Source organism: Balearica regulorum, chromosome 1 (genome assembly GCF_011004875.1).
Source record: "Balearica regulorum gibbericeps isolate bBalReg1 chromosome 1, bBalReg1.pri, whole genome shotgun sequence".
Lineage (NCBI taxonomy): Eukaryota > Metazoa > Chordata > Aves > Gruiformes > Gruidae > Balearica > Balearica regulorum.
The window spans coordinates 61,032,955-61,058,804 of NC_046184.1; the positions used below are offsets into that span (position 1 = coordinate 61,032,955).

General features: G+C 39.1%; 2 protein-coding genes across 2 annotated transcripts in view; one reads left to right on the forward strand and one right to left on the reverse strand.

The window, feature by feature from the left end:
• APPL2 (adaptor protein, phosphotyrosine interacting with PH domain and leucine zipper 2) overlaps positions 1 to 12,418 on the forward strand; it is a 39,270-nt gene extending 26,852 nt beyond the window's left edge. The window contains exons 10-21 of the mRNA XM_075754307.1: positions 823 to 981; positions 2,083 to 2,271; positions 2,586 to 2,628; positions 2,707 to 2,763; positions 2,879 to 2,967; positions 4,602 to 4,754; positions 4,879 to 4,928; positions 6,088 to 6,262; positions 6,941 to 6,977; positions 7,111 to 7,251; positions 7,929 to 7,976; positions 8,852 to 12,418. Of these exons, the coding sequence (XP_075610422.1) occupies positions 823 to 981; positions 2,083 to 2,271; positions 2,586 to 2,628; positions 2,707 to 2,763; positions 2,879 to 2,967; positions 4,602 to 4,754; positions 4,879 to 4,928; positions 6,088 to 6,262; positions 6,941 to 6,977; positions 7,111 to 7,251; positions 7,929 to 7,976; positions 8,852 to 8,980 (1,270 nt within the window). The 3' untranslated portion in view covers positions 8,981 to 12,418. The remainder of the gene's footprint in view (positions 1 to 822; positions 982 to 2,082; positions 2,272 to 2,585; positions 2,629 to 2,706; positions 2,764 to 2,878; positions 2,968 to 4,601; positions 4,755 to 4,878; positions 4,929 to 6,087; positions 6,263 to 6,940; positions 6,978 to 7,110; positions 7,252 to 7,928; positions 7,977 to 8,851) is intronic.
• The window catches only part of WASHC4 (WASH complex subunit 4), a 45,058-nt gene continuing 29,679 nt past the window's right edge, over positions 10,472 to 25,850 (reverse strand). The window contains exons 23-34 of the mRNA XM_075754254.1: positions 24,695 to 24,769; positions 23,780 to 23,884; positions 22,092 to 22,226; positions 20,645 to 20,753; positions 19,894 to 19,960; positions 19,206 to 19,292; positions 18,304 to 18,451; positions 16,891 to 16,987; positions 16,222 to 16,418; positions 15,359 to 15,458; positions 13,698 to 13,773; positions 10,472 to 12,950 (exon numbers count right to left, since the gene is read on the reverse strand). Of these exons, the coding sequence (XP_075610369.1) occupies positions 13,706 to 13,773; positions 15,359 to 15,458; positions 16,222 to 16,418; positions 16,891 to 16,987; positions 18,304 to 18,451; positions 19,206 to 19,292; positions 19,894 to 19,960; positions 20,645 to 20,753; positions 22,092 to 22,226; positions 23,780 to 23,884; positions 24,695 to 24,769 (1,188 nt within the window). The 3' untranslated portion in view covers positions 10,472 to 12,950; positions 13,698 to 13,705. The remainder of the gene's footprint in view (positions 12,951 to 13,697; positions 13,774 to 15,358; positions 15,459 to 16,221; positions 16,419 to 16,890; positions 16,988 to 18,303; positions 18,452 to 19,205; positions 19,293 to 19,893; positions 19,961 to 20,644; positions 20,754 to 22,091; positions 22,227 to 23,779; positions 23,885 to 24,694; positions 24,770 to 25,850) is intronic.

A 25,850-nucleotide genomic window follows, 5' to 3' on the forward strand; every position in this document is an offset into this window, starting at 1 on the left:
TTTTCAAAATGGCAGACCTTTGGTTACTTTCTGATCATGCCCATTGCATTGCTGTGTATTGCTCAGAAGAGTCTGCAGGTGAAACACAGACTTAGTAAGGTTGATGGAAACAAGGCCAGGGCTATTGATGTGATGGCATTCTCCAGTGGTTGTTGGGAACCTCTGAAAATTAAGTGGCTCCCAAGGATTGTCTGACAGTAGAGGTGAAAAAAAATGATGATGGTATTTCGCTGACATATGACTCTGACCTCGTTTTGCTTGTTCCAGTGAAGTGGCTGCTCTGCTTCCTCCTTTATGCCAAATGTGTCTTACAGTAATATTATGAAAACATAGATGTTCAGTACTGCAGTATATATCCATGTGATGCTTCTGCAATGAATTATCACTTGTTCTCTGAATTAAATTTTGCACTCAGATACCCTTTCACAGTTATCGCTTTCAGAAAACTGGATTTTTACAGATATATTCAAAAAAAGCTAGTTTTGCCAGCCTACACCAAGGATATTTTCTGAATCACACCAAAGTGGAAGACAGTATTATAAAAAAAATAAAGCTAAAATGAGGCTTGGCTATAGATTTTGTTACATTTTTCTGAATTCAGGAAAACTGACTGTTGAAAATCTGTGACCAGTTAATAGGTGGTCTTATGGCAGGAATTCTTGCATGTTATACCATTGTAGGAGTAAGACAAAGTTCTGTGAAAGCCAAGAGATACTATAGTGAAGCCTACTTTGAAGTGTGCTGCTATACTAGATCAACATCTATATATGTTTAGCAGTATAAATTCATTTTTGTTTGTTTTGTGGTTTTTTTTTTCCCCAGCATACAGGGAGAGTTGGATGCTGAAGCTGAAAAAATGAGGGTATCCCAGCAGGACTTAATTGCAGTTAATGAATCTGTTTACACCCCAGATTCTGATGTAACTTCACCTGCTATCAATAGAAATCTCATCCAGAAGGCTGGCTACCTTAATCTTAGAAAGTAAGAAGGCTGTTGCTACCCACCGGTTTGTTTAATTGCTGACGAGTTGCTACTTTTTTTTTTTTTTTTAGGTCATAAAGACTCCTCAGGTAATGATGTTTGAGGCTGCTGAATCACTGTGGTAGCTGTAGTCTTCAGCTGCTAAGTATCTCTGTCATCTTTGAAAATGTGCTTTAGAAACTTAAACCAAATTCAGAGGCATTTGAAACTGTTTCCCTGAAAACAGAAGTTTACTTCTGCTTGCATTCACCTGTGGGGATGATTTCCTGCTTTCAAGTGGCTAAACACTAGAAACTGATGGGGCTAGGTTCAGATTGTTCCTAGTTCTTAGGGCCAAAAAAAACATAGTGTTTATGAAAATAAACAGCTATATTTATAATTAATACACATTTTCATAAATGACCTCCTTTACATAAATTAAAAGTTTTATGGACAGTGCAAGTGTGTAACTTTGAATGTATACCATACATAGTTACCTCTGCAGATTTTCCAAATAAAATCTTCCATCAGCTTCCACAGGAGCTCTGTGTTATTGGTGGCATATAGTGTAACCCTGTTTATGTAATTGATTAAATACCAGTTTATTTCTGTTTGACTAGTAATTTTTAATTTAATTTTATTTTTTGTGAGGATTGGACACTTATTAATTTCTTTAATTCGAAGAGCTGGATTACAATATAATAGGACTCCATAGCTAGGGAGAAGATGGACTCAGATACTACTGGCAGAAGATACTTTTTTTTTTTTTTTTTAAATGATGATTCTACGTGCTGAAATTGCTGACGCTGCTTTTCAGCTTAATAGTATTTCATGTCAGTTACTCAATACCAATAATTCTTTTACTCCTTAACTAGGAGATACTGCAGAGAATGTTTTTAACTTGGCAAGTTTGGAATTAGTTTAATTCTTCAGCTTTCATTCAGGATTAGTCTCTGTAAGGAATAGGTGCTGCTTTTACTTCTTAACAGAGACTCATCATAAAAAAAATTCCAGGGCTGAACATAAAGTTCAGATTAGGATCAGGATTCGTTTGCAGTTTCATGTATGTTTGGAGTCCTTTCTAAATAGTAGTGAGTCTTTATCCCTGCATCTTCTGTTTAGTAAAACAGGTCTGGTGACTACAACTTGGGAAAGACTGTATTTCTTCACTCAAGGTGGCAACTTGATGTGTCAGCCAAGGGGAGCAGTAGCTGGAGGACTGATCCAGGACCTGGACAACTGCTCTGTTATGGCTGTAGACTGCGAGGACAGAAGATACTGCTTTCAGATCACTACTCCTACAGGCAAAGCGTATGAGACAGGTTTTATTTGAGGACAGCCAGTCACACCTACCCTTTCAGATGCTGTTTCATGTAAAACATGCTTGCTATAATAGCCTTTCTGGGTTTCCAGAAGGGTGTTTCCAAATTAAAAGCATGTTCCTTCCTGTCCTCCCCCACAACCGCCTGAACAGTGCAGGCAGTATCCTTTTGCTGCAGCTTATTCGTGAGATTTGTTCCTTTGATGGTTAATAGATGCAAAGCTTGGTGACGTTATTATAAGACCTGGAGTCAAACAGTCCTGGTGTCCACTGCTAGCACTGATACACTATGTTTATATTTTAGGGGTATAACCCTTCAAGCAGAAAGCAAGAAAGAATACGAGGAGGTAAAAAATATTTTCTTAATGTTGTTAGTCTTGTATACAAGTGAGCTGGAAGAGTTCAGTTTCATTTTTCCCTTCCAGTGGATCTGTGCCATCAACAACATCTCCAGACAGATCTATCTCACTGACAATCCAGAGGTGGGAGCTTGTTTCCAGCTTTCAGTCCATTCTTTCCAACTTGTTTTCCCACTGTTCTTTACATGGCAGTGTAAGGTACGTGTGTAAAAGGCCTGTGTGGTCTTTTTTTGCATAGGCAGCCGCAATCAAGTTAAATCAGACAGCGCTGCAAGCAGTGACTCCTATTACCAGCTTTGGGAAAAAACACGAAGTTCACCACCCCAGGTAACGCTCTCGCTTGCACAGACTAGAGACTGTGTGCTCGGTCATGCTCTTTCTACAGGGCAACAGTCACGCAGGAAGAAGCCCCGTCTAGGCCCTGTCGTTACAGGCCTGCGTGTTCCATTAAATTCCTCTACTTGTGATGTTTTCCTACTGAAAGCCATAGGAGATGCCAGGTGTTGAGGGTAGTGCTTATTGCCCCACATCACAGCTTTGAAGCTCCTTGTGGTTGCTATTTTGCTGTTTCTTCAGAAACAAACACAATGCTTTATTTGTAAGCCCTTTGCTGTAAGGGAATGACTTGTAATGTGGATCATCCAGCAGAGTCCCTGGTATACATTGAAGTAAGTATATACTTGCATATTACTTCCAGCAGTTCCTCTCAGTCTGTCACAGGAATATGCCTCACACAGCTGTCACAATAATTAGTTGTTCTGTTGTGCTCACTCAGGTAAATCAATAAAGCTCCTCTCCTTGAAAAATTGTTAATAATGCTCTAGGATATGCTTATATTCAAATATATATTTTATGTATCATTTCTTTGTGTCCACGTGATCCTAGCCTCTTGCCTAGTGAGAATTCTTCAGACTTCATCATCAGAGTTGGCTTTCAAGCCCAGTGCTGGACTGAAATCCTGCTTTCAGAAGCAGTGTGATAAATAAAATAGGGCAAGTGTCACACTGACTTCAATATGAAGAGGTTTCGCTGCAAGTTTTGTCAGAAAATTGTAAATTCTTACTCAGATATTTACTCCTAGAAATTCCAAGCTTTTCCAAGCTTTTCCAAACTTCCGCCTCTCAGGCCAGTGCCTTTATTATGATTTATGATTGCCTTTATTATGATCGCTTACAGATTCCAAAGATTCCCTATAGCCATGGGGAATGCCAGTCAATTTCTTTGTAATTTTATACATACTACAGCTGTTTCACTTTGATTACAGATTTATAAATAGACGGCTATTGCCATCTATTTCACTGGGCAAAGGAAGTAGCTATTTCATTGATGACTAATCTCCCAAGTGACTTTTACATCTGTGTGCAACCAGAAAACTTTATAGAAATGGCAGATGCTGCTAGTAAACCCAGTGTACCATACGTAGTGACGCGTATAGTTACAAGTTCAGTACCTGTGGGAAACTTAGCATTTCATTCTCTTTGAGAAAAAGTGCAGGAAGAAATCTGACCCGGTGTGTAACAATTCTTCTTAACTATCACATTGTAACGAGCCTGTGGCCGAGGAAGATCTTAAAAAGATGTCAGGATTGCCAGTTACACCTTTAGAAACGGGTCCAGGTCTCTGCTGCTTGAACTGACAACGCGGGTCTAAGTATTGCCACTAGAGGGCAGGGAGGCAAGCAGCAACTTGCTGCTCAGTCAGCCCGCACTCGCAGTTACCTGCACTCGGGTTTAATGTACCAACATTTACTTTGTTCCTATATAACTTTAGGTACAAAACATAAACCAGATGTTATAAGTGTCCTCACTAACAGGTAAATAGGAAAATACTCTTATTTCTGTTTATGGATACTAGTTCAATCCCACTTGGGATTTTTGAATAATCTTGTCTCCCTTCCAAAGCAAAGATAGGGTGTCACTGATTGATTGAAACATTATTTTTTCTCCCCATTTTCATTTTAGCCAGAATGTAAAGAATATGGAAAATGATAAAATAATTCCCAACGAATCGGCTGGCATACAAGACTCCCCACAACTCATTGCTCCTGGAACACCGATTCAATTTGATATCGTACTGCCTGCCACAGAATTCCTGGACCAGAACAGAGGTGGCAGGTATGGCCAGGGGCAGTGATCAGCCACTTTAACAGTGATCTCAGAGGAGGAAATTAAGTATTACAGCGTTTGTGTGCATGGTGACCACAATCTGGAATTAAGAGCTTTTCTTTTTATTTCGTAGGCGTGCAAATCCATTTGGGGAATCTGAAGACAGCAGCAAAGACGAGGAAGGTCAGTGCTTCATTTTCCCAGATAAAATGAGTCATGATTTTAGGCCCAATTCAGCTGTCGGCTATCCAGTGTCTCTTCAAAAGCACCTGACACCATGGAGCAGCAGTAACAGGCCCGTAGTACAGTAGAAGGTAGTTACCTTTCAGAAGTCGGCTTTTTAAAGATCACTACCTGTGAAAACAAACTCCTTTTTCCTTGACAGTCCAAGCTGTATGCCAGATAAGGTTTCAGATGTTGAAAGGCAAAAAGATTTGGTTGGCTTGTTTTTTGTCTTTCATTCTTCTTTTTTTTTTAAGTAGCTGTTGACTTCTTTAGAAAGGGTTTGATGGGACTGCACTATAACTCTGCTCAAGTTTGAGGCTGCTTAGTAGCCATTTCTTACCCATATGTACTCTGAAACCCACAATCTACATCTCAGAGAGTTCAGTGCGTAGTTGACTGCCCTGCATTGCAGACTACGCAAGTGAGTCTGTGAAGCTCAGCTCAAGCAGATGCTCAGCAATCTTTGCGGTGTCTTGTGCAGTGCGGACACAGCTGTTGTGGCCTTTGAGCAGTGGCATTCAGCGGGACTTGTCCCGCTTTACCTTGCTCACCACCAGCCATAAAGGGAGCCCGATCGAATGATGGCTTTGTCCCAGAATGGCTACTTGGTTGTAAACAGGAGTCTTGTAGTGATAGTCACTGAGCAAGGCAGGATTGAATGAAAACCTCATTGGAACCAGCTGCATGGAGGGAGGGTCAGAAGGACATAGAAGAAAGTGAGGGACGTACAAGAGAAGAGTTCATTTGATGGAAGCCAGGGCTTGCGCGCAATCATAAATTTATCACAGTTTACTTGCACAGTTTATGTGCAGCTGATAACCAGATAGGCAGGTGAATTTTACTGGCTGATCACATAAGGCACAAAGGGCCAGTTAGACTTTTAAAGCTTACAAGCAACTGTGATTTAGTTTTGGTTTTTTTCCTACTTGCTGCCAGTTCAAGCAGTGTTTAAAACTGGGTCAGAGCACTGCCTGGCTTGTAGCAGGAAGCCACCGCTCCTGCAGTCGCCACCCACAGGTTTACTGTTTAATTTCCAAAGTGAAAAAAATAAAATTGAAAATTGAAACTGGAAAATTGAAGTAGCACAGTGAAGGACATCACGCCTTTTATCTTCCAGATTCACTCTTGCAGCAGATGTTCATAGTTCGGTTTTTGGGATCTATGGCTGTTCAGTCAGATGACACAAGTGAAGTGATTTATGAAGCTATGAGACAAGTGTTAGCTGCTCGTGCCATTCACAACATATTTCGTATGACTGAGTCCCATCTCATGGTCACCAGCAAGAACTTGAGGTACTATAAAATCTTCAGCTCATCAACATTCTGTTCTCTTTGTACATCTTGTGATTAGTAAAATATTTTTGGTTGTTTTTCTCAGAAATACAGCCTTTGAGGGAGCAAGATCCTGAAATTCACTTTACTTAGTAAAAATGTCTCTTTTCTTACTCTGTAGTATCTAGAAATCATCCTCCTGACTAAGTTGTAGGAACATCCTACCACAATTTAGAGGATGCAGTGGGGCTATAAGGCCCCACAGAGACACAGAAAAAAATACAAAAAAAAATGCAAAAAAAAAAAAATGCATTGGAAGCTTCTTTCTTTCCTTACACATAGTAACAGCAAGAGTGCCATCCTGTTGTCAGTATTGTCACTGTAGAATATGTTGATACAAGACATTGACTTCAGCCGGCATGTGTTTATGTCCATGTGTATGTGAGTGTGTTGGCCCACGCACTTGGGATGCTTACTGAATTAGTGATTTGGAAACATACTGTGGCCTATACACAGCTGAGAGCCAGGGTCTAGAGCTGAACTGACTTGAAATCACAGATAAAGTATTTGATTCTGTGCATGTTTCCTTGTCTGTAAAACTGCTATAGTGATTGCCTTACTATTATAAAGCACCTTGAAATTACTAAGAATCACGCTAAAATAATTTACTTTTTTTCCTCCCCCTACACATAATTGCAGGTTAATCGATCCTCAAACCCAAGTTACGCGAACAAGCGTGAGTAACTTTTGATTTGAATTTGTTTTCTACCGCAGCATTGAATGCTCAGTCACATGAACTTGAGCTCTTGACCAAGCTAACTAAATGCTGGTTAAAAAAACCAAACAAATTCTTTATTATCCTTTTCCAGTTTGAACTTGCTACTGTGACACAGTTTGCTGCTCATCAGGATAACAGGCGACTGATTGGCTTTGTGGTCCATCTCAGCGAGCCTCTGGGAGAAGAATCCATGAGCGCGTACATTTTTGAGAGCAACACAGAAGGAGAAAAGGTTTGCATAACATTTGATAAAAATGCTTTCATTAGAAAAACAGGTCGTAGGCTTCTTGGTTTACGCATGTGGGAAACACTGCTAAAGAAGCCAGAGTACTCAATTCCTTGCCAGGAAAACGTGCCATAACATGTTTTCAATGGCTTATGCCTAACAAAGGAGCAAACTCATAGGTAATGCAGCAGCATGTACAACAAGGAGGAAGGGGTGCGATTGCTAACGCTGACATTAAGAGACAGGACTGTGTGTGGGTCGAGCACCAGCACCCACAAAACGACCGTCAGCGATGTTCGGACGTGCACGTCAGTAAAGCTTTCAAAGACACGAGAGCCACGCTGTGCTAATACCACTGGCTACTTCCTGCCTACGGTAACAACAGGCTATTAAAAATAACGAACGTGCTGGACAATTTTTGTCTTAAAAGCTGTAACTTAATGCACTAGAAAAGATCCCCCAGGTTTGGATATAAAGTTTGGTTAATAAAACTGAGTTGAGTACAAAGATTTACCAGCCTAAGAGAGTTTTATTTTTATGTAGTTAGCCTGGTGAATTGGTGTTCTGCCCCTGCTTTTAGACCCGTACTTAAGACTAAGGTTGGATTGACACTTCTGCATTTTAGTCCCAATTAAGGAACAAACCAAACCAAACCTGAACTTTATATATATTTCTTTTTTTAGATTTGTTATGCCATTAGCTTGGGAAAAGAAATCATTGAGGCACAGAAGGTAAGTTTGTTTCGTTCCCCATGTCTGTGTTGTGATGCATCATACGCTGCTTTTGGCTGCACTGTCCAGGTACTTCTGGTGTGCATGAGAAAGGAGAACTGCCACTCTCCCTCGGGACAAAGTTTTGCAGACATGATTTTTAATAGAGCCCCTGGGTAGTTCATGCAAAAATAAACCCAGATTGACTTTGCAGTACCTTGATTTGAGATAAAATGTGTCACCCTAAATCAAATTCAGAACTATACAAATTCTGTTGTTCATGTTTGGAAGGAAGCTGTAAGCAGTGTTGAAAAAAACAAGCTCCTTAGGATGAAGTATAAATTGTACCTATTGCTGTTTCACTTTTAGAAACTGATATTCATTCCTTCCTTAGGGAAGAAAAACACAGAAAGTTTTTCTAGTTAAAATGAACTGGCAAAGTTACCTGGCCCACTGTAGATAAATTTATCTATATAAAGATGTGACACTAATACATTAGTAGTTGCTGTGTACTTTTGCTGCTATGATTTCAGAACAAGTTGGGGGAATGAGCTTTTAGTCACAGAAAATAAGCACAAGTATAATAAAAAAAACTAGTTATTTTTCTCCTTGTTTTTCAGTAATTATATCAATGCCAGATAAGAACAGCAAAATAAAGGCTCAAAATGACAGACTTTTTTTTTTCCTTGTATACCACCCAAGGGATGGTTTTACTGAACCAAAAGGGATTATTTCTTTCAAAACTTTAGGCCAGAATTATTCACATTCAAACCTTTAGACAAAAGGTTGTAAAAAAAAAGAAAATATAAAAGGTGCAAAACCTCAGCAAGAAGTACTGAGGAAACTGAAAGATTGCTGCAGCCTGTCCACCTCTTTCTTTCTTTGTTTTTCTTCAGGACCCAGAAGCATTAGCTCAGCTGATGAAGTCTGTCCCATTAACAAACGATGGAAAGTTCATGCTTCTGAATGATCAGTCAGCAGAGGATGGAACCACACGTGAAGAAGGGGAGGAATCAGAAGCATAAAAAAAACTCTTGTGGTTTCCTGCAGCTTGTGCGGGAGCAGGAAAAGCAGGGAATCATTTTGCAAAACTTTGGTTTTCAGTCATCTACGCACAGAGGCCGCCTTCTGTCTTGCTGCTCCAGCCAGCGTGGCAGCGCTTTGTAGCGGCATTGCCTCTGGCTTTGCAACAGAACAACAGCTGGACTTGGCCTTTGAGGCTTTTTGCATTTGTGACTGTAGCGCCTGCCGGGTGCGCCTGGGCAGCAGCTGACAATCTCTGGGAATGTTTCAGCCTTGGCCCCTCGCTGCCAGCAGTTTGGAGAGCGTAGCTGTCAGCCACCAAGGGTTAATGTCACGTCTTCCAGTTGACATGGCCAGCAACCTGCAAGTCCACTGAAATTAGTGCAAGCTGTCAGCTCCTTTAACAAATACCAGGCCTGAAATTTCCTACCATAGTCCATTTTCATAGTTTGCATGATTATGTGCATCTAAATGAAGGTTAAAAATGCACTATTTACTTTATTTTCAGATGAAGTTATTTTTAGTCTAGTTTAAGTGTAACAAGATTTATCTTTTGTGCTAGCCTATTTACAAAACAGTTTGTTAAACACTAAATTTTTCCTATTAATATAATTATTTTTATATTGCATCTAGGATAAGCTTACAAAACAAATCTAAGTGCCTACTCTTACCTTTGTGGGGACCACACTCACCCATTCTGTAATTAAATACTTGACATAATGCACCTCCTTGATTTATTATTCTAAATACCACTGACATGCAAACATCAGAAGTAGTCAACGAATGTGGCATGTTAGTTGTGTGCAGTTTGTCTAAGGTTAGGTTTCTTAAAAGTTAAGTTGCCAGAGATGGTAATTGTAGGACAAATAAGTACTCTTACAATAAGAATTCTTTGTATTTTTAACATGATGGTGACATACACCAGCTAGGTCTACCAGCAATCTTTGGTTTTAAGAAACTGAGCAATAAAATGCTAGATTATATGGTTATAGTGTATTGATTAGTCTCATAGTACCTTCCTGAAATTAAGACACTGTATGTATTTGGCTAATCAGTTTAGAGTTTTTTCCCTTCCCGTTTAACCTGAAAACATGAGAAACTGTACTTTGCAAGAGCAAACAAAAACAAACAAAATAACAGTAGTTATCGGGGGGTGGGAGGTATGTAATCTGTGGCCTAGTTTGTATTAAGCAAGATAAGATAACTGGAACAAATAGCTGAAATTCTTTAAATTTAATTTAACTCTTCTCAAGCACTTACTAGGAAGCTAGATTTTCTGTATGCAGAATCTGTGCTACAGCACCTGAAAAATCCCGGTTTGCAAGTGTTTGACATGGAGTAAATTCAATTAGCTGGTTGTTGAATGTTTAAGAAAACCATGGAAAGAAAGCGTTAGTAACTGATACAAAAACTTCTTCATAAATAAAAGTTGAAGTTGTTTCATTAAAAAAGATTAACACTTGCTGAACTGATGTTACTGAAGACACTAAGAATGAAGTTCTTAAAATTACATTTATTAACACAGTTTTATGTACATAATGTTCTCTACTCAAACCAAAGAGACCGAGGTAACAAAATACCCTTTTGTACAATGAGTTAGGAAACATTAAGCGTTACATTTGGTCCTTTGTACCTGAGAAGCTGAAAAGAGCTGTTGTCAAACACACATCAGATGAAAACTCAAATTTACTTCTGATCACAGACTGCATCAGGACCTCCAGAACCTACCCTTCAGCACCAGCAGCCCAACCCCAGTTGGGTGCTGCTGGAGCCATCATGTATCACCTGTCAACACAAATGCCTTCCGACCTTGGGGACGAAAGCAAGCGAGGCATCGCTGTGCTCCACCCCCCCAACCAAGGTGCTGGGCACAGCAGCCCCAGGGCTTCCGGCATCAAAGGGCACAGCACCACATCAGAAACAGGTTGCAAGAGCCCTGCGAGAGCAGCTGCTACCCCTTCTGCGTGCAACAGCCTCGGCACGAGATGAGGCTATGTCACACAAGGGCAGTGGTGGCACTGGCCTTCTTGGGGAGACTGTTCTGCCCCCCACTCGAAGGAAAAAACCCACTAGAGATCTGGTTTATGTCCCTGCAGCAAACTCATCATCCTCACTTTCCTTTTAACACCTCTGGGAATTTTGAGTGAGCACGTTCTGTTTAGTTTGGGGGATTTTTTGTTTTAGCTCCATCATCTCCTTTCCAGACAACCAGTTAAGGTCCATTTTGTGCCTATAATTGGAACAGGAGAGCAAAAGCAATGCAAATAGTTGTAGCACCACAGCAAGAATTTTGCACCCCTTCCAGATTCTCCTGGGGGAAAATGATTTAGTGTGACTCTTACCGACAGAGGAGTGTGTCACATCTACAGCCAGCACCCACTCTGTATTTCAGGTAAGAAAAGCTTTCGGCAGGTATCTGCTGCTACATGACAAAAAGAAGGAAATAAAACTACAATCCTGTATTAGCAAGAACAGCTCTATGACTGTACACATTTGTGTGTATGTATATATTTTTGCAATATATAGTATACATTCAGGTCTCCCAGATTAAACAGGCTTCTATAAAAATAGGCTTATGTCTTTCCTGTAGACTTTCCATCACCAGAACCACACGAATTTGTTAACCACCACACATTAAAAAAAAAACAACCCACAGGTCAATTTATGTTCAACTGCAAAGTATTACCTATCCAAGACGGTGTCTTTCCAAAAGAAAAAAAATAGGAGAAGGGAAAATACAAGTGCAGATTTTATTAGAGCATGGGTAATATCTTGACTGTACCCAGCTACCCTGCAATTCCATCCTGGGGGAAACAAATGCCATCTATATGCGATTCTGCAGTTGCTGTGGAAGACGGAAATGTAGTGCTTGGCCACCCCAAGCCAAGAACTTAAGTGACTTCAGAAGAGATGGGAATACGGAAATATGTCCACTGCAATTGCAACAGTATGGAAATTAGCAGCAGCAGCGAGAATGTTGATCTCAGCAGCAATGCTGAGCATTCGGTGCGGGCACAATTTGGTCAAAAAAGAAAGTTACACAAGTTACAAAAAAATACCTGTATCAAAATAAAAAACCAAAAATATAAATCAAGTAATGCAGCATTTTTTAGGGCAGTCTCTGCAGTTATCGTGAATTACAAATAAAAAGTTTAATGAGCCCAGCTGATTTAAACAGTCCATGAAGCTTCTGTGTGATGTTTTCAGAACCAACGAAAGGACTTTCAGATCAGCCCAGTCTTTCCAGTTGCCACAAAACATTTGTCCGAGCTTTCTGAATGTTGAAGTGACTGGCAGGAAAGGGCAAACCAGAAGTACGTCAGGAATTGTCTTAACCAGTGACCCAAGGGTGAATGGAACAATCTGAACTATTAAAACATTACATTTTTTTGTAATTGGAAGGGATTAAAGAAGCTGGCAAGTATGATCAAAAAAAAAAATACAGTTAAGAATGCCAAAAAATCCCTCCAAAAAGTAATTCTCAGTTGGACTGACTGTAGTAGTTTATTCTAGTTAGTAAGACCTAGAAGTGTTTTATGTTCTGGGAGATTGAAACACAACTATACCTTTTAATGAAAGTTCTGTTTACTTTTAAGCTAAGTCTAGCTACTTAAGTTAGGAATCCGAGTAACTCGCACCATCTAGAACCTCTACTTGCAGGCATTAACAGATGTTGTATTTATACAGAGTTCTCACAGTGTTCAGCAGCTTCTGAAGCCTGCAGTGCAATTATTGTTAATAGTCAGGCGTGTAAGACTGTATGAACAACACAGACAGTACAACAGACCTACAAAGGCTTGGAAATAGAGAATCGAGGCTGAAACTTGCAATTAGGCACAACATATTCATGAAGTGTAAGATCACTTCTTAGTTACAGACACCCATCACACAGTGCCTGGTCATAAAAGGAAGAGCTGATTGTGGTTCTGTCTTGGCTCTGGATTTCTTTACTTCTGTGGATGCAAATCAGACCTTCAGTATGAAATGAGAAGTAGTTTATTACATTAACTTTTCTAGTTTTCCCATTTTCTGATGGAGGGGGGTGGGGAAACAGCAGGGGAAAATAAATGCCTGACAGGATCCCAAGTTCCCACAGTGCCAGTACTATCTGTAGTAATAATAAGGGTTTGTGGAATAAAACATTAATAGGATTTCCATTTTGTGTAATAGCTTTAACATACGTTCTCAACATAAGCTGTTACACGTACAGTGTAGTCTATGACTGCATTAAATACAACAGAACTGCATAAAAACATGTCTAAATTATTTTTTGGACAACAGATATGTGCAATAAATTGATTCAGTATTTTTCTGGTTGAAGAGATGTACCTGTTCAAATCTTAGACCAATATAGCCTATGAATCTTTTTTTTTTCCCAAATGATGTGTTAGAGATGCAAGAATGCATCTAAAAAATAGTAAGATTTTTTTTTGATCTGCACATCAGTACTTTAAAATAACTACCTCCAAGGTCAACATCTTAAATAATTATTTTCAGTCTAAAGGAAGTGCTGTAAATACTGTCAACTCCTGAAAAATAGGAGTTTCTACAGGAAATATAGACACAGACCTAGCCTCACTGGATGCTAGTATACTACTGTACATTTTTCTCTTGGGTTTAACAGAGTAAGTAAATTAAATCTAGGGCTTTTACCCCTACAGAGAGTTACTGATAATGACAAGAACATGAATTATTTGAGTAAGTAATCATCACCCATACCAGCCATATCATTTCACAACAGGATCTGCAGGTGTAGAGTTGGAAAGATCTCCATTGCTTGCTTTAACAGATTCTTCTACAAAAATAAAAAAATAAAGACATGGATCATGTTTAACATTTTATTCAAGGCAGTAAAACCAAAGTCTTAGTATATATATTACGCTGATGTCAAACACACACATATGGTCAGTATATGCAAACTGACCTTGAAGCACAAAGGGTCCTGACCCTGTGAAGAAATCTGTAGTTGGGGTGAAAGGTTTCTTCAATGGGTAGAACTTGTGTAAAGATTACACGTGCACGCTCACATATTCTGCAGAGTCCAAGTCCAAATATTATGGTAGAAGGCAAAGGTATCACCACGTTCAAAGCTTTTCACCCTGCTATGCATTTCAAGCTTTTCTCACCTCAAAACACGTTTTTCAAAGAACTGAACACATAGCACAACAGTGAACATTTAATCTAAAATAAAATAACTGATGTTCTACAGAATGCCCTCCTAAAGCAGTCAGGGTAATATGTCTATTCTTGCTCAGCACAATGCTTGTAGTTGATTCTTTGAGCTGAACAATTATTTGAGCAACTTCACGGAATATGATCAAATCTGAATTCATGCTAAATGTCGTCTTTCTCTGCAAACTGTTTTTCTAGTACAGAAGAAATCTGATCTTTGGCTCAGTGACTGTAATCTCATAGGTCACTTGTGTCTTTGTCAGAACCACAGTGGAAAATTATTTACCAATTCCATTTTTAATACATTGTTACCTGAATTTCCAAGTAACTTGTGACTGAACTGCACTTCAGTCATAGACTGATAGAATGGCTTGGGTTGGAAAGGACCTTAAAGATCATCTAGTTCCAACCCCCTGCCATGAGCAGGGACACCCTCCACTAGAGCAGGTTGCCCAAAGCCCCATCCAGCCTGGCCTTGAACACTTCCAGGGAGGGGGCATCCACAGCTTCTCTGGGCAACCTGTATCTTAATCCTTGGGAGCACTCTCATTTCTTTGAAAAGAATTTCCCATACCCGAAACAATCTTCCAGAATTCATGACAGAATATAAAAGCATGAATATAAACCACAAAATACCCATGTTACCTAGTCAAGAGACCATACCACAAATTAAGATCTTACTCTTTGAATATAATTCAACAGTAGACCAAAACATATTAAACATCAGAAAGTCACATATAGTATCTGCATCATCTGCTTACATTAGCTGAAAAACAGCTGCTAAACAACAGGTGAAAAGCACCAGTATTTCACACCAGCTAAGGTCGTGCAGAAAAGGCTGTCACTGTCAAAACTGGTCATTGAGAGGGTAAGTACGATGCTGAAGTTATTGAATTAAATATTACTGCAAGTATGCAATTGTCCCTGTCCCAGATTTTTTTGGGTTGGTTGTCTTTTCAGTGGTGTTGGGGTTTTTTTTTTTTTCTGGGTTCCCCTCAGAAGCCCAGCTTGAAATTCACCCATTCCTAAGAAGGCCTCTGTGAGCTGTTCTTGACTCCTCAATCACCCTTGACCCCATAAAACTCTTTCTGGAATACTGAATCAACCCACTAGCAAGAAAGCCGCTATGGAAAAAAGAAAAAAGCACTTTCCCTACTAAGGCACACTCTCTCATGAGCCAAAATGTTCTATGTATAGCATTCACTCACCTTCTTTTTCTTTCTTTTCCTGGTTTTCTTCTGCTGCAGTTTTATCTGCTCTGAAAAAAATTCTTGCACTACTTAGTGAGAAATAAAGGAGTTCAAATTCCTAAGAGAAACGATACAGAAGAGGAGTGTCAGTGCATTACAAGAATGAATTTGTAGGCAGATCTAAATGGGATTTTTCAGAAGCATTTAAGGCAATTAGATTTCAATATCTAAACCACTTAAATGCTTTTGAAAATCTTCCTCCATTCATACCTTGTTCACATGCATTTTACAAAGCAAACATCAGCCAAAAAACTTCAAAGGATAATTCAAGCAAAGCACCATCGGTGCAATAAATCTGTCCCTAATCCACCGAGGCTGAACACGAGGTTTGCAGCAGCAGTGAGAATTTGGAGCAACTTGCCCATGGAAAATCATGCAAGCCAATAAATTAAGTAGCCAATGAATATTTGGCAGCTGGTGAATTATTCAACTTAGCAACTCAGAATTAACACCCAAGCAACTCTCAGGGTTCACAGTCTTATGTAAAATCTTTATTATAAAAAATTGAACCAAAAAGTTATTCTCTCCTATTTAAGCATTCCGGTTTCAGTTGCATTACATTTCAAACCCCATGGGACAAAGACTTCCCAATCAACCCAGTCAAATTCCTAACTCACCAAAATATTAAACACTTACAACATCCCCTTCAGATCACACACCTCAAGTCTTTATACTTCTCGCATTATTGGTGTAGCCAGTGCTCTACGTTTTGGGTTTGGTTTTTTTCATTCTTGATAAGCTTTGTCAGCAAACAGATACCTGAACTGTGATGGTTAAGTGCAGAACTCAATACAGAACAGATAACTAGATCCATGCTATACCTGTAAACAAACTTCCAGTCTCTTGTGTGTAAGGTTCATAGTTTGCAGTAGTTTTTCATCTTGATTAGTGGACTGCACATTCTGTTGCTTAGCTACTGCTCTTATTTCCTTCACGTACTTCTCTCTAACAGACTGGAACCAGTGCAGAGAATCAAACTCTTGGTACTGATCCAAAAGCTTCAGAATGTAAGCCACACCTGTAGTCATTAACAAACCATGTACCACAGTCAACATGTAATTGATAAAACATTTTGTGTATGTGTTTAATGGATCAGCCTAAGTTGATAATTAAAATTTAAATCACAATTAATTTATAATTGAATCTAATAGGAAGAAGTCAGGATAAAGAACAAGCCTCAATTTTCAAAAACCTCATACTTTATCCAAAGACTTGCATACCTTCTCATCTGCTGAGATCCGCAAGCTTTGAAAAAAATTGGGGAGCACCAACATACACCAAAACTGTCTGCTCCCATACTCAGCTATTCCATGCTTAGGAGATTCTGAACAAAACAAGAGCCCTCAAATCCATTGTGCTGAAGCCAAGACAACCCAAATTTAAAGTTAAGGAATTTTTAATTATGGGAACACACAAAACAAACAAAACTGTTCTTGCAAATATCCATTATATTGGCTTACCCAAAGGCTAGTCAGCATACTGAAACTTACCCATGGCAAACCCATCATCAGTGAAAGCTGCTCCACTTTTATTCTTCTTATTCAATTTCTCCTTACAACTGATTGAATGCTCCACAAAATTGAGGGTCTGAAAGAGTGAAAAGCCATCTTGGAATCATCAAGAGAAACTTAGAAATTTTAAAAGGTATCCACGTGCATGCTGTTACCTATGAATATAATTCCACATCCAAATCTATGCTAATTGTGTCTCCCATCATTATGCATTTTTGTATGAAAATTTGTCCTTTTTCTAGATTTTTTTGAGAAGAAATTAAGTTAAGCTTTGGAAAACAATTGCATATGCATACATAAAAACCAAAGGTACATCTTCACTGTTCTTGTCAGATTCTATTACTTCACATTCTCTTGGTGATTACTAAAGGTAAACATGTTAATAAGTACAGGATAATTAAAAGCCCAGGTTCCTGGAAAGTTTAAAGAGATCAGTGTTTTAAAGCCACAGTGTGTTATTTCACTATTTAGAAAATTGTAAAAATATTTCAAGTCTTACATTTATAATGATGTTGAACAATAGATCCAGGTGGTAATATCGAGCAATGGGTATGTGTTTGTATGCAATAACTACTCTTGAGACATGGAAATGTGCGTACATTAACAACTTTTCAAAAACCTATGACACACTTTCAAATTTAACTACAGTGAAATGCCTTTAAAAAATTAAAATGGATGGCATACTCCTGAAACTCTATTTATCAGAAAAAACTCCACACATGGGAAGGAAAAAGAACAAAAATATGTCATAAGCCTTTACTTTCCCTCACTTCTATCACCATGACATACCTGTCCTCTCAGTCTTAAGTTTATTGCTCGTCGACAATTCTGAAATTAGTTTCTAAAACAGGATGTTACACATGAATCATTTAGGCCTTCAAAGTGAACTGCTTCTAAAATGCCCAGAATGCTGCACTCAAGTCTGCATCACCTCAATTCAGTTGGACTCTTTCTAAACAAAACTCATTAGCAAAACCAGATCCAACTGGAATAGAGAGAGCCCTAATTATACTCCATTAGAATATGACATTAAAAGAGCCTACAGATACCTAACGTGCTGTGGAAAGAGCACACATGAGAGAGCTGAAGAACGTGGTTTTAAACTCCCTTCATCCTTGCTGTTCCAATTCCTCCTTTTTTATCTTGGCTTCCCCAAATTTGATTCAAACAGGAGAAGTAGTTTTTAAAGTTACCTTTTCAGTGCTAGTACAGGAGTTGATGTAAACAAAGAAAAACAAACTAACAAAGCAGCCACACTCAAAGCAATCCCACTCATAACTAGGGAAGAAAGCAGAACATGGTAATCAACAGCCTAATGTAGAATACTTAATCACAAACCTGATCTGCTAAATTTTTAAAAATAATACTGGTACAAACCATGCAAATACTAACCAGTGGGGGAACAATTATATAGAAGTTCCGCAAATGCATATTCTTTGGGCTGCGGAATTCAGGAGCAAATACATCCACAAGCATTTTGAAGTACTCCGTTCCTTCTGCAAAGTTGCGCGTGAGGTCACTGAGGACAGAGTCCAACTGCCTGCAAAGGATAAGCAACATGTTACCTGGTTTCTGCTAGAAGTTTCCTTGCTTACTCGCCCTTCAGGATAACAACCCTCTCTTCACTCTTTGGCTGCACCTACAATCCAATAATCAGACCAGAGTGTCCAAGAGTACATCCTACCTCTGCAGCCACCTTGAATCATGTTTCTTAATTTCCTCAAAAAAAGGTTTATGAATACTTTAAGGCCCTGAACATTCTAAAAGTAGATGTCAGACATGTGGTGAGGAAAGCTTGTTAGCCTTTAAACCACAAGGATTTTATCAAGAAGCCAGGTTCTAACAGTCTAGTAGTACAAGTCATAGAATCATAGAATATCCCAAGTTGGAAGGGACCCACAAGGATCAAGTCCAACTACCTGCTCCTCACAGGACTACCTAAAACTAAACCATATAACTAAGAATGTCGTCCCAGATGCTCCTGGAACTCTGACAGGCTTGGTGCCACGACCACTTCCCTGGGCAGCCTGTTCCAGTGACCGACCACCCTCTCAGCGAAGAGCCTTTTCGTAATGTCCCATCTGAATGTCTGGAAACACCACTTTGTATTCAGCATTTTTTAAACAACTACTTTATTTTCACTACTTTTAAGAGCATCAAGTATTTTTACATAAGATCAGTTGAACTTTTAAAACACACACACAAATGCAACTCACAGCTCATTTACAACTTTGAAATTACAATTCTCTCATCCCGTCCCTGCCCCAGACCTCAAAAGCATGATATTAGAGTACCTTGCTGCTTTTTGTGTTTCTTCTGAAAGTCCTTCTTCTTTCACCAGCTCTTCAAAGTTAACAATATCTTCCAGATCAGGAACAAACCTGAAAACTTACTATTTGTTAGCGTTATGCTCAACTGTTTATGTTCACTGATGTATCCACCATAATTTATAATTTAGTTCATTTAGTCTTCTGGGCTTGAATTACTTAAAGGTATATCATCTCCTGTCTCTAGCACTTGCTAACTATAAGTTTACTATTATTTGCAAGAAAACCAACTATTTCTTTGTAAGTCACTGTGTTTTAATGACCTTATATAAAACCCAATCATCCATACAAAAAGAAGTATCAAAGAAATGTTTTTTTGAGTTCCTCAAGGCTTATACTGTTTTTTCCTTAATGCAACCTCTCGAAGTGATTAACATCAGGAATTACTGACTTAATTAAGGACCAATGATTTAGATGTTTATTCTATTAACTCTTTTGCAGTGTTCTCTCCATAGAATTTATTTTTGTTGCTTTATGGCAATGATTGTACAGTTCTGAATTCCAGCACTGTTTTTGATAAATCCAATTCAATGAAGACATAAAAATTAATCAAAAATTTATGGGAGATGGGTAAGAACCAAGGGAATATCAGCGTGAATAGGGAGCAAAGGAATGAGAAGCATCAAACAGAAAAATGAAATATTTGTGGAAGTACCTAATTGCACTACTACAGCAGTGAAGTCCACCGGATCTTATCATTCGTACATAGCCCATAGCGTTGCCTTTAAAAAAAAAAGAAAAAAACAAGGAAATAATTTATAATTATTTAAATCTATACACACACTCTTCATAACTCCTATAAACCCTGAAATGTACATTGAAGTTGGCATATAGTTTTGGCAAAGAAACTGTTCTGAAAGACAAGTTAAAAAAAGTTACGTTAAACCCTAGTATCAAAGTCTATGCAGAGAAATAAAACACAAATGCATCATCTAGCAAGTTCATGTTCACTTTCGTGACAGCTTAAGGGCCAAATAGTACAAACTCGTTTCACTGGACACAAACACTTCAGGTCAGTCCTGCACATCTACAGCATCAACAGCTGAAAATACCATTGTAACGTCATGCATTGCTCAAAGTTAACGCACCTGGATAGATGGTCTTTTTCTGGAATACATAAACTTAAGAGTACTATTTTCTACTGGGAAATACACTCAAAGTCACTTCCGTAACAAAGAAAAGATGAACTTAAAAGGCAACAGGCATCTATGCAAGCTGTAGCTCTATTTTAGATCCAGACATACAAGGTCCATTTCTGTGTAATTAGGTGAGAGCATTCATGTAGAATACAAGTGAAGTACTTTCCATCTGACTAGAGTTAAATCTAGTTTTAGCCAGCTACTAGACTATGAAGACGTGTTTCATTTAATAACTTTTGTAACATTGTGTTAGATTGCATTTCGTACCAATTTGACTTATGAGTTGTCTGAACTGGTCAAGATAGCTCTGGCCATCCGGGGTTATTCCAAGTTTTCTGATGCCACGGTTGAATTTGTCTGCTCTTTCAAAGGGATACTAGAAAAATATTTTAAAATAATTTGTAAGTATAATTACCTACCCTTAAAAAAATTAAATGTTTTCAACATGTTAATACATTTGCAATTTCATTTTTTAATAAATACACCATACAAAGCCATCCTGAATACAGACATTTGTAACATTTTTCTAGGACAACAGCTGTCATTTTGTCTGGAGGTACACACTGAAGTAATAGGGATGTTATGATTAATGTGACTGAAGGTGCACCAAAAGTAGCACTATGTTGGGTTTGTGTGGCAAGGTTTTGGTAGCAGGTGGGGGCATGGGCTATAGGGGTGGCTCCTGTGAGGAGCTTCTAGAAGCTTCCACAGTGTCCGATCGAGCCAATGCCAGCCAGCTCCAAGATGGGCCTGCCCCTGGCCAAGGCCAAGCCAATCAGCGCCTCTGTGATAACATATTTAAGAAGGGGGGAAGCATTTTGCAGCTGGAGGGGGAAGTGTGGAGATGTAACAGCAAGGTCAGTGCAGGAGGAGGGGGGAGGAGGTGCTCCAGACACTGGAGCAGAGATCCCCCTGCAGCCCGTGGTGAAAACCATGGTGAAGCAGGCTGTTCCCCTGCAGCCCGTGGAAGAAGGATGAGGGGGTGTAGAGATTCCACCTGCAGCCGGTGGAGGACCCCACACTGGAGCAGGTGGAGGCACCCGAGGGAGGCTGTGGCCTGTGGGAAGCCCGGGCTGAAGCAAGTCCCTGGCCAGACCGGTAGACCCGTGGAGAGGGGAGCCCACGCCAGGGCAGGTTTTGCTGGCAGGACTTGTGACCCCGTGGGAGACGCACGCTGGAGGAGTTTTCTCCTAAAGGTCTGCACCCCATGGAAGAGACCATGCCGGAGCAGTTCGGGAAGGACTGTAGCCCATGGGAGAGACTCCATTTTGGAGCAGGGGAGCGATGAGAGGAGTCCTCCCCCCGAGGACAAAGCAGCAGCAGAAAGAAGGTGTGCTGCACTGACCACGACCCCCATTCCCCCCACCCCCGCCCCTGCCGCTGAGGGGGGAGGAGGTTGAAGCAGGGAGTGAAGTTGAGCCCAGGAAGGTGGGAGGGGTGGGCGGAGGTGTTTTAAGACTTGATGTTATTGCTCTATTCTGTTTAGTAATAAATTAGATGAATCCCTTTTTCTAAGTTCAGTTTGTTTTGCTCGTGACGATAATTAGTGAGCTCTCCCTTATCTCTACCCAAGCCTTTTGTTACGCTTCTCCTCCCCATCATGCTGGGGAAGGAGTGAGTGAGCAGCCACGTGGCGCTCAGCTGCCGGCTGGGCCTAAACCACGTCAAGCACGTTTTAGCCAAGTTAGTCTCAATCCTTCAAAAATTACTATACCTTGTGATCATTTTGATCCTTGACTTCCCTGAAGAACCTGATGTCTTTGATAAGTCTGGATTTGATATGTTCATCATACATGAACTGACTAAAAATATAAAACTTTTTCCTCAGAAATTGGTAAGTGAAGTTTACCTAAAAGAAAAAGTCAAATCAAGAAAGTTAGCAAAGTAACAAGCATATCTAGCAACCAATTTTCAGCAGATTCCAGAGTAACTTGTATTTATGATGATGTAACTTCCTGAAATAGAACCTTCTACTCAGTTTACTTCAGTTTGTTATTCTCAACTTAGCTTTTTAATTTCACTGGTTTAAAAGAATAAAACCTTCTCATGGAAGGCCTACTCTCTTCCAGGAAGGGCAGCGGGACCAAAGGACAAGTTAGCTACTTCAGTTTGATGACCTGCCCTACACAGCCATTAGTTTATGTCTGGAATATCCTGTAACTGTCCTTTTGAAGCAATACCAACGTTTCTAGTTGAAAAGGGCAGACAAGCTCAACTTCCTCAGTTAGGTTGTGGTATATTCATAACCTCCTGACACACCTTTTCACTTCCTCAAAGTTTTCTGCAGTACTCCCAGGAGGCAGAAGCACAATTCTACCCTAAGCATCTCAATTACTGCTCATGTCTGCATAAACAACTTTTATTAACTTCAGGTTGTGAGTAATCTACATCACCAGGAAATAATGTAATAGCATTTTTTTTTTTGAGTAACTAAAGTCCCCAAGATTAACTATTCCAGTAACAAGAAGAAAATCATTCTTAGAAGAATAGTGCAAGAGAAGTTATTTCCAATAGTGCAAGAAAGCATGAAAACCTTATTTTTCCTAATAATTTCCACTTTTCAAGTAATGACTTGAGAGCAGGTTCAATATTTCAGCAGGTTGTTTTTTTTTTTTTTTTAAATAGAGCCAGAAGAACAGGAAAAAAGAAAACAACAAAGAAATAGAAGTTGAACAGCAGATTGGAAAGCACCAACCTGAAAATACCTTTGACACTATATCTGAACCCGAGAACGACACACATAAATTCCTGCCACAGTAGGCATGCCACAGGAAATGCCCTTACCTGCCTTGCAAAGAGGTAAATGCCTTCGGCTGGTTAAAATGAGCACTTATACTACAGACATCATTAAAAGCATTGCAGTAAGAAGTCACAGGCTTCCAATAAATGATCAGAGATCTGTATCATTTTTTTCGCAAATTAAAAGGTAACCTGTCTTAAGTTTAACGATAACAAGAGGAACTTAAAAAAATTAACATTGCGATTCTTCAAGATATGCTTTAACTGCAGCAAAAGTAACTGCCTACTGTTAATAAGAAACTTAGAACGTGCTAATTTATGCAGGCAGCTTAGAAATTAAAATATTTTACTATGCTAGTTTGATAAGTAGTATTTACCTTTACTGAAATTCAGAGTCCCACCAAACATCTATATGTTCTTTAATGTGTTTTTAGATCTCTTCATTAACTTTTATGGAACAATTGGAAGTGGCACAACTCCCAAGAGATTGTGATACTGATTTGTGTCATGTCCAAGAACTGATTTGTTTTCTGAGCACACCCAGAACATTATTATTGCATTATTAAAAACTGCACAACCAAATAAATCATTAGGACATGCAAGAGTTTGAAGGCTTTTGTGCAGTATTGAAAAAAATCCAACAACGGTTGCAAAGATACTCACTGTTGTGTTCATGATTCCTGTTCCATGAGTTCGAATTGAATTAGCAATGTGTCGGATATTGATAGTGTTCAAGTGTTTGTTATTACTTGTTCTTTCAATGAAGATCTGGGAGGCGGGGGGTGGGAGGAGAAGGCAGAAATAAAGTTATTTACCCAAAACGAATTCTGTGATAAATTATTAACCTTGGTAGCCCATATCCTATTTCTGAGAACTGGCAATTAGGGAAAAAACTGGGAAAATAAAGCATGTATACAATAAACTTTATTTGGTAGGTTCTTCCAGTTTCTGCAAAGCAATTCCAAGGCAGCTGATGTACCCAAACTCTCACATTTATTGAGAGTATATCCTACATTAATTGGTCTAAGCTCTTTTGGACCCTTGTTTGTACTTTTGGCCCCATTAGATACCATGGCAAATGAGTTTCACTACTGAATTATGTGCTATGAGAAAAAGTACTTCCTTTTCTTTAAGAAAGCCTCTCACTTCCATAGTGGGCCCCTCATTCTCACACTGCGAGAAAAAACAAAGGGTTGTTCCCTGTATGTGTTCTCCATGTCATTTACTACTTCATCTCTCTAATAACCCATTTTCAGATACCCTTTTTTGAAGCTGAAAAATCACGTACTTAGTATGTCCTTATATAGCAGCCAATTGCTGCCTTCTCCTAGCTTCATTGGAATATTTGACATGGAGTGATCCTACTAGCACACCGTACTCAAAATATGCTTGGAGAACATTCTCTGAGACCTATCCACAACATCCCCAAAAATGTTTTTCTAAAGCAGTAATAGGTATTTTACAGCTTGTTATTATGTATGTTCAGCTTGGGTTTTTCTTACATGTATACTGCTCAGCATTCCTTAATCCCTTCAAATCAGAGCCAAATCTAGGAAAAAAATATGGGATATACCTTACCTGATTATTCAGATTGTAGAGGTAGCGGGATACAAAAACATGAATATTTCTCATGATTTCCAGAACATCCAGACCCTGAAACAATATTATCTGTTGAGAATTATTACGATAAACAAGTTCAAGAACTACTGACATGCCTAACCACTAAGGTGCACAAATACTATTTCTGTAGTTACTTGAAAGCACTTTAGAAAGCAATGTTTTCAGTTTGCAACATGAAAAATCTCCTAACAATTTTTGTTCAGTGTCTGTAAGATAACGCTTAGAGGAGAAAAAAGCAGCTCAGCTCACATTTTAACATTTGCGCTTCTGCCTGTTTTTTTCCAACTGCCCTGAAAGTAAGGAATCTTCCAGTCTATTCCACAAGCCCCAATTAAAAAAAAAAACGAACAACAAAAAACCCCACCAACCCACAACAAAAAAACAAAGAACAAAATTGAGATTTGGCTGTTCACAGATTCCAGAAAATGGAATCTCATCTTAAGAGATTTCTACAGGCACATAGATTTCTACAGAGACATAGGCAACTAGCTACTTTTTGATATTGTTTTGCCCAAACCATCTAGAAGACTGAAGTTTTATATTTTCAATGTAAGTTTACAATTGTTTTGCTTGAAGGAGTTTCTTTAGTATCATTGTACTTAGAGAGGATGCTATTTAATCTATACACTCTATTTTCAATTATGTCAAAGATTTTATCAGGATTTTACTGGGGCTGGCGGGGGATGGAGCATGGAGTGCCTTTGTTTTGAAGTAAAGCTCATGCCAGAATAAATGTTATGAAACCAATGTTGTGAAATGATTTAATTCTTTCTAACAACATGATGGTCAAATATTGCCAATAGAAAGCTATTCCCCAAATGAGGGAACGAAGCTAACTGCCAAAAACATCCAAGATATCTTGAAGGAAAGTCTTCAGAAATATGCAAGTTGTATTTCTTTTGCACTGAGCCTAAAACAGTGAATACCTTCCCCATTAACTTGATGAAACTATAAATTTATGTGTAATTATATTCAGCAGTTTCTAAGAGGCTCTGAGTATTAAGCTAAGCACCAATGTCCTAAAGTCCCCGATGTTCAGCCAGTGAAAGTTTCTCGATGATCACTACACAGAACCTGCCGAGAAGCAAGCAATGAATCCAGGAAGAGACCCGCC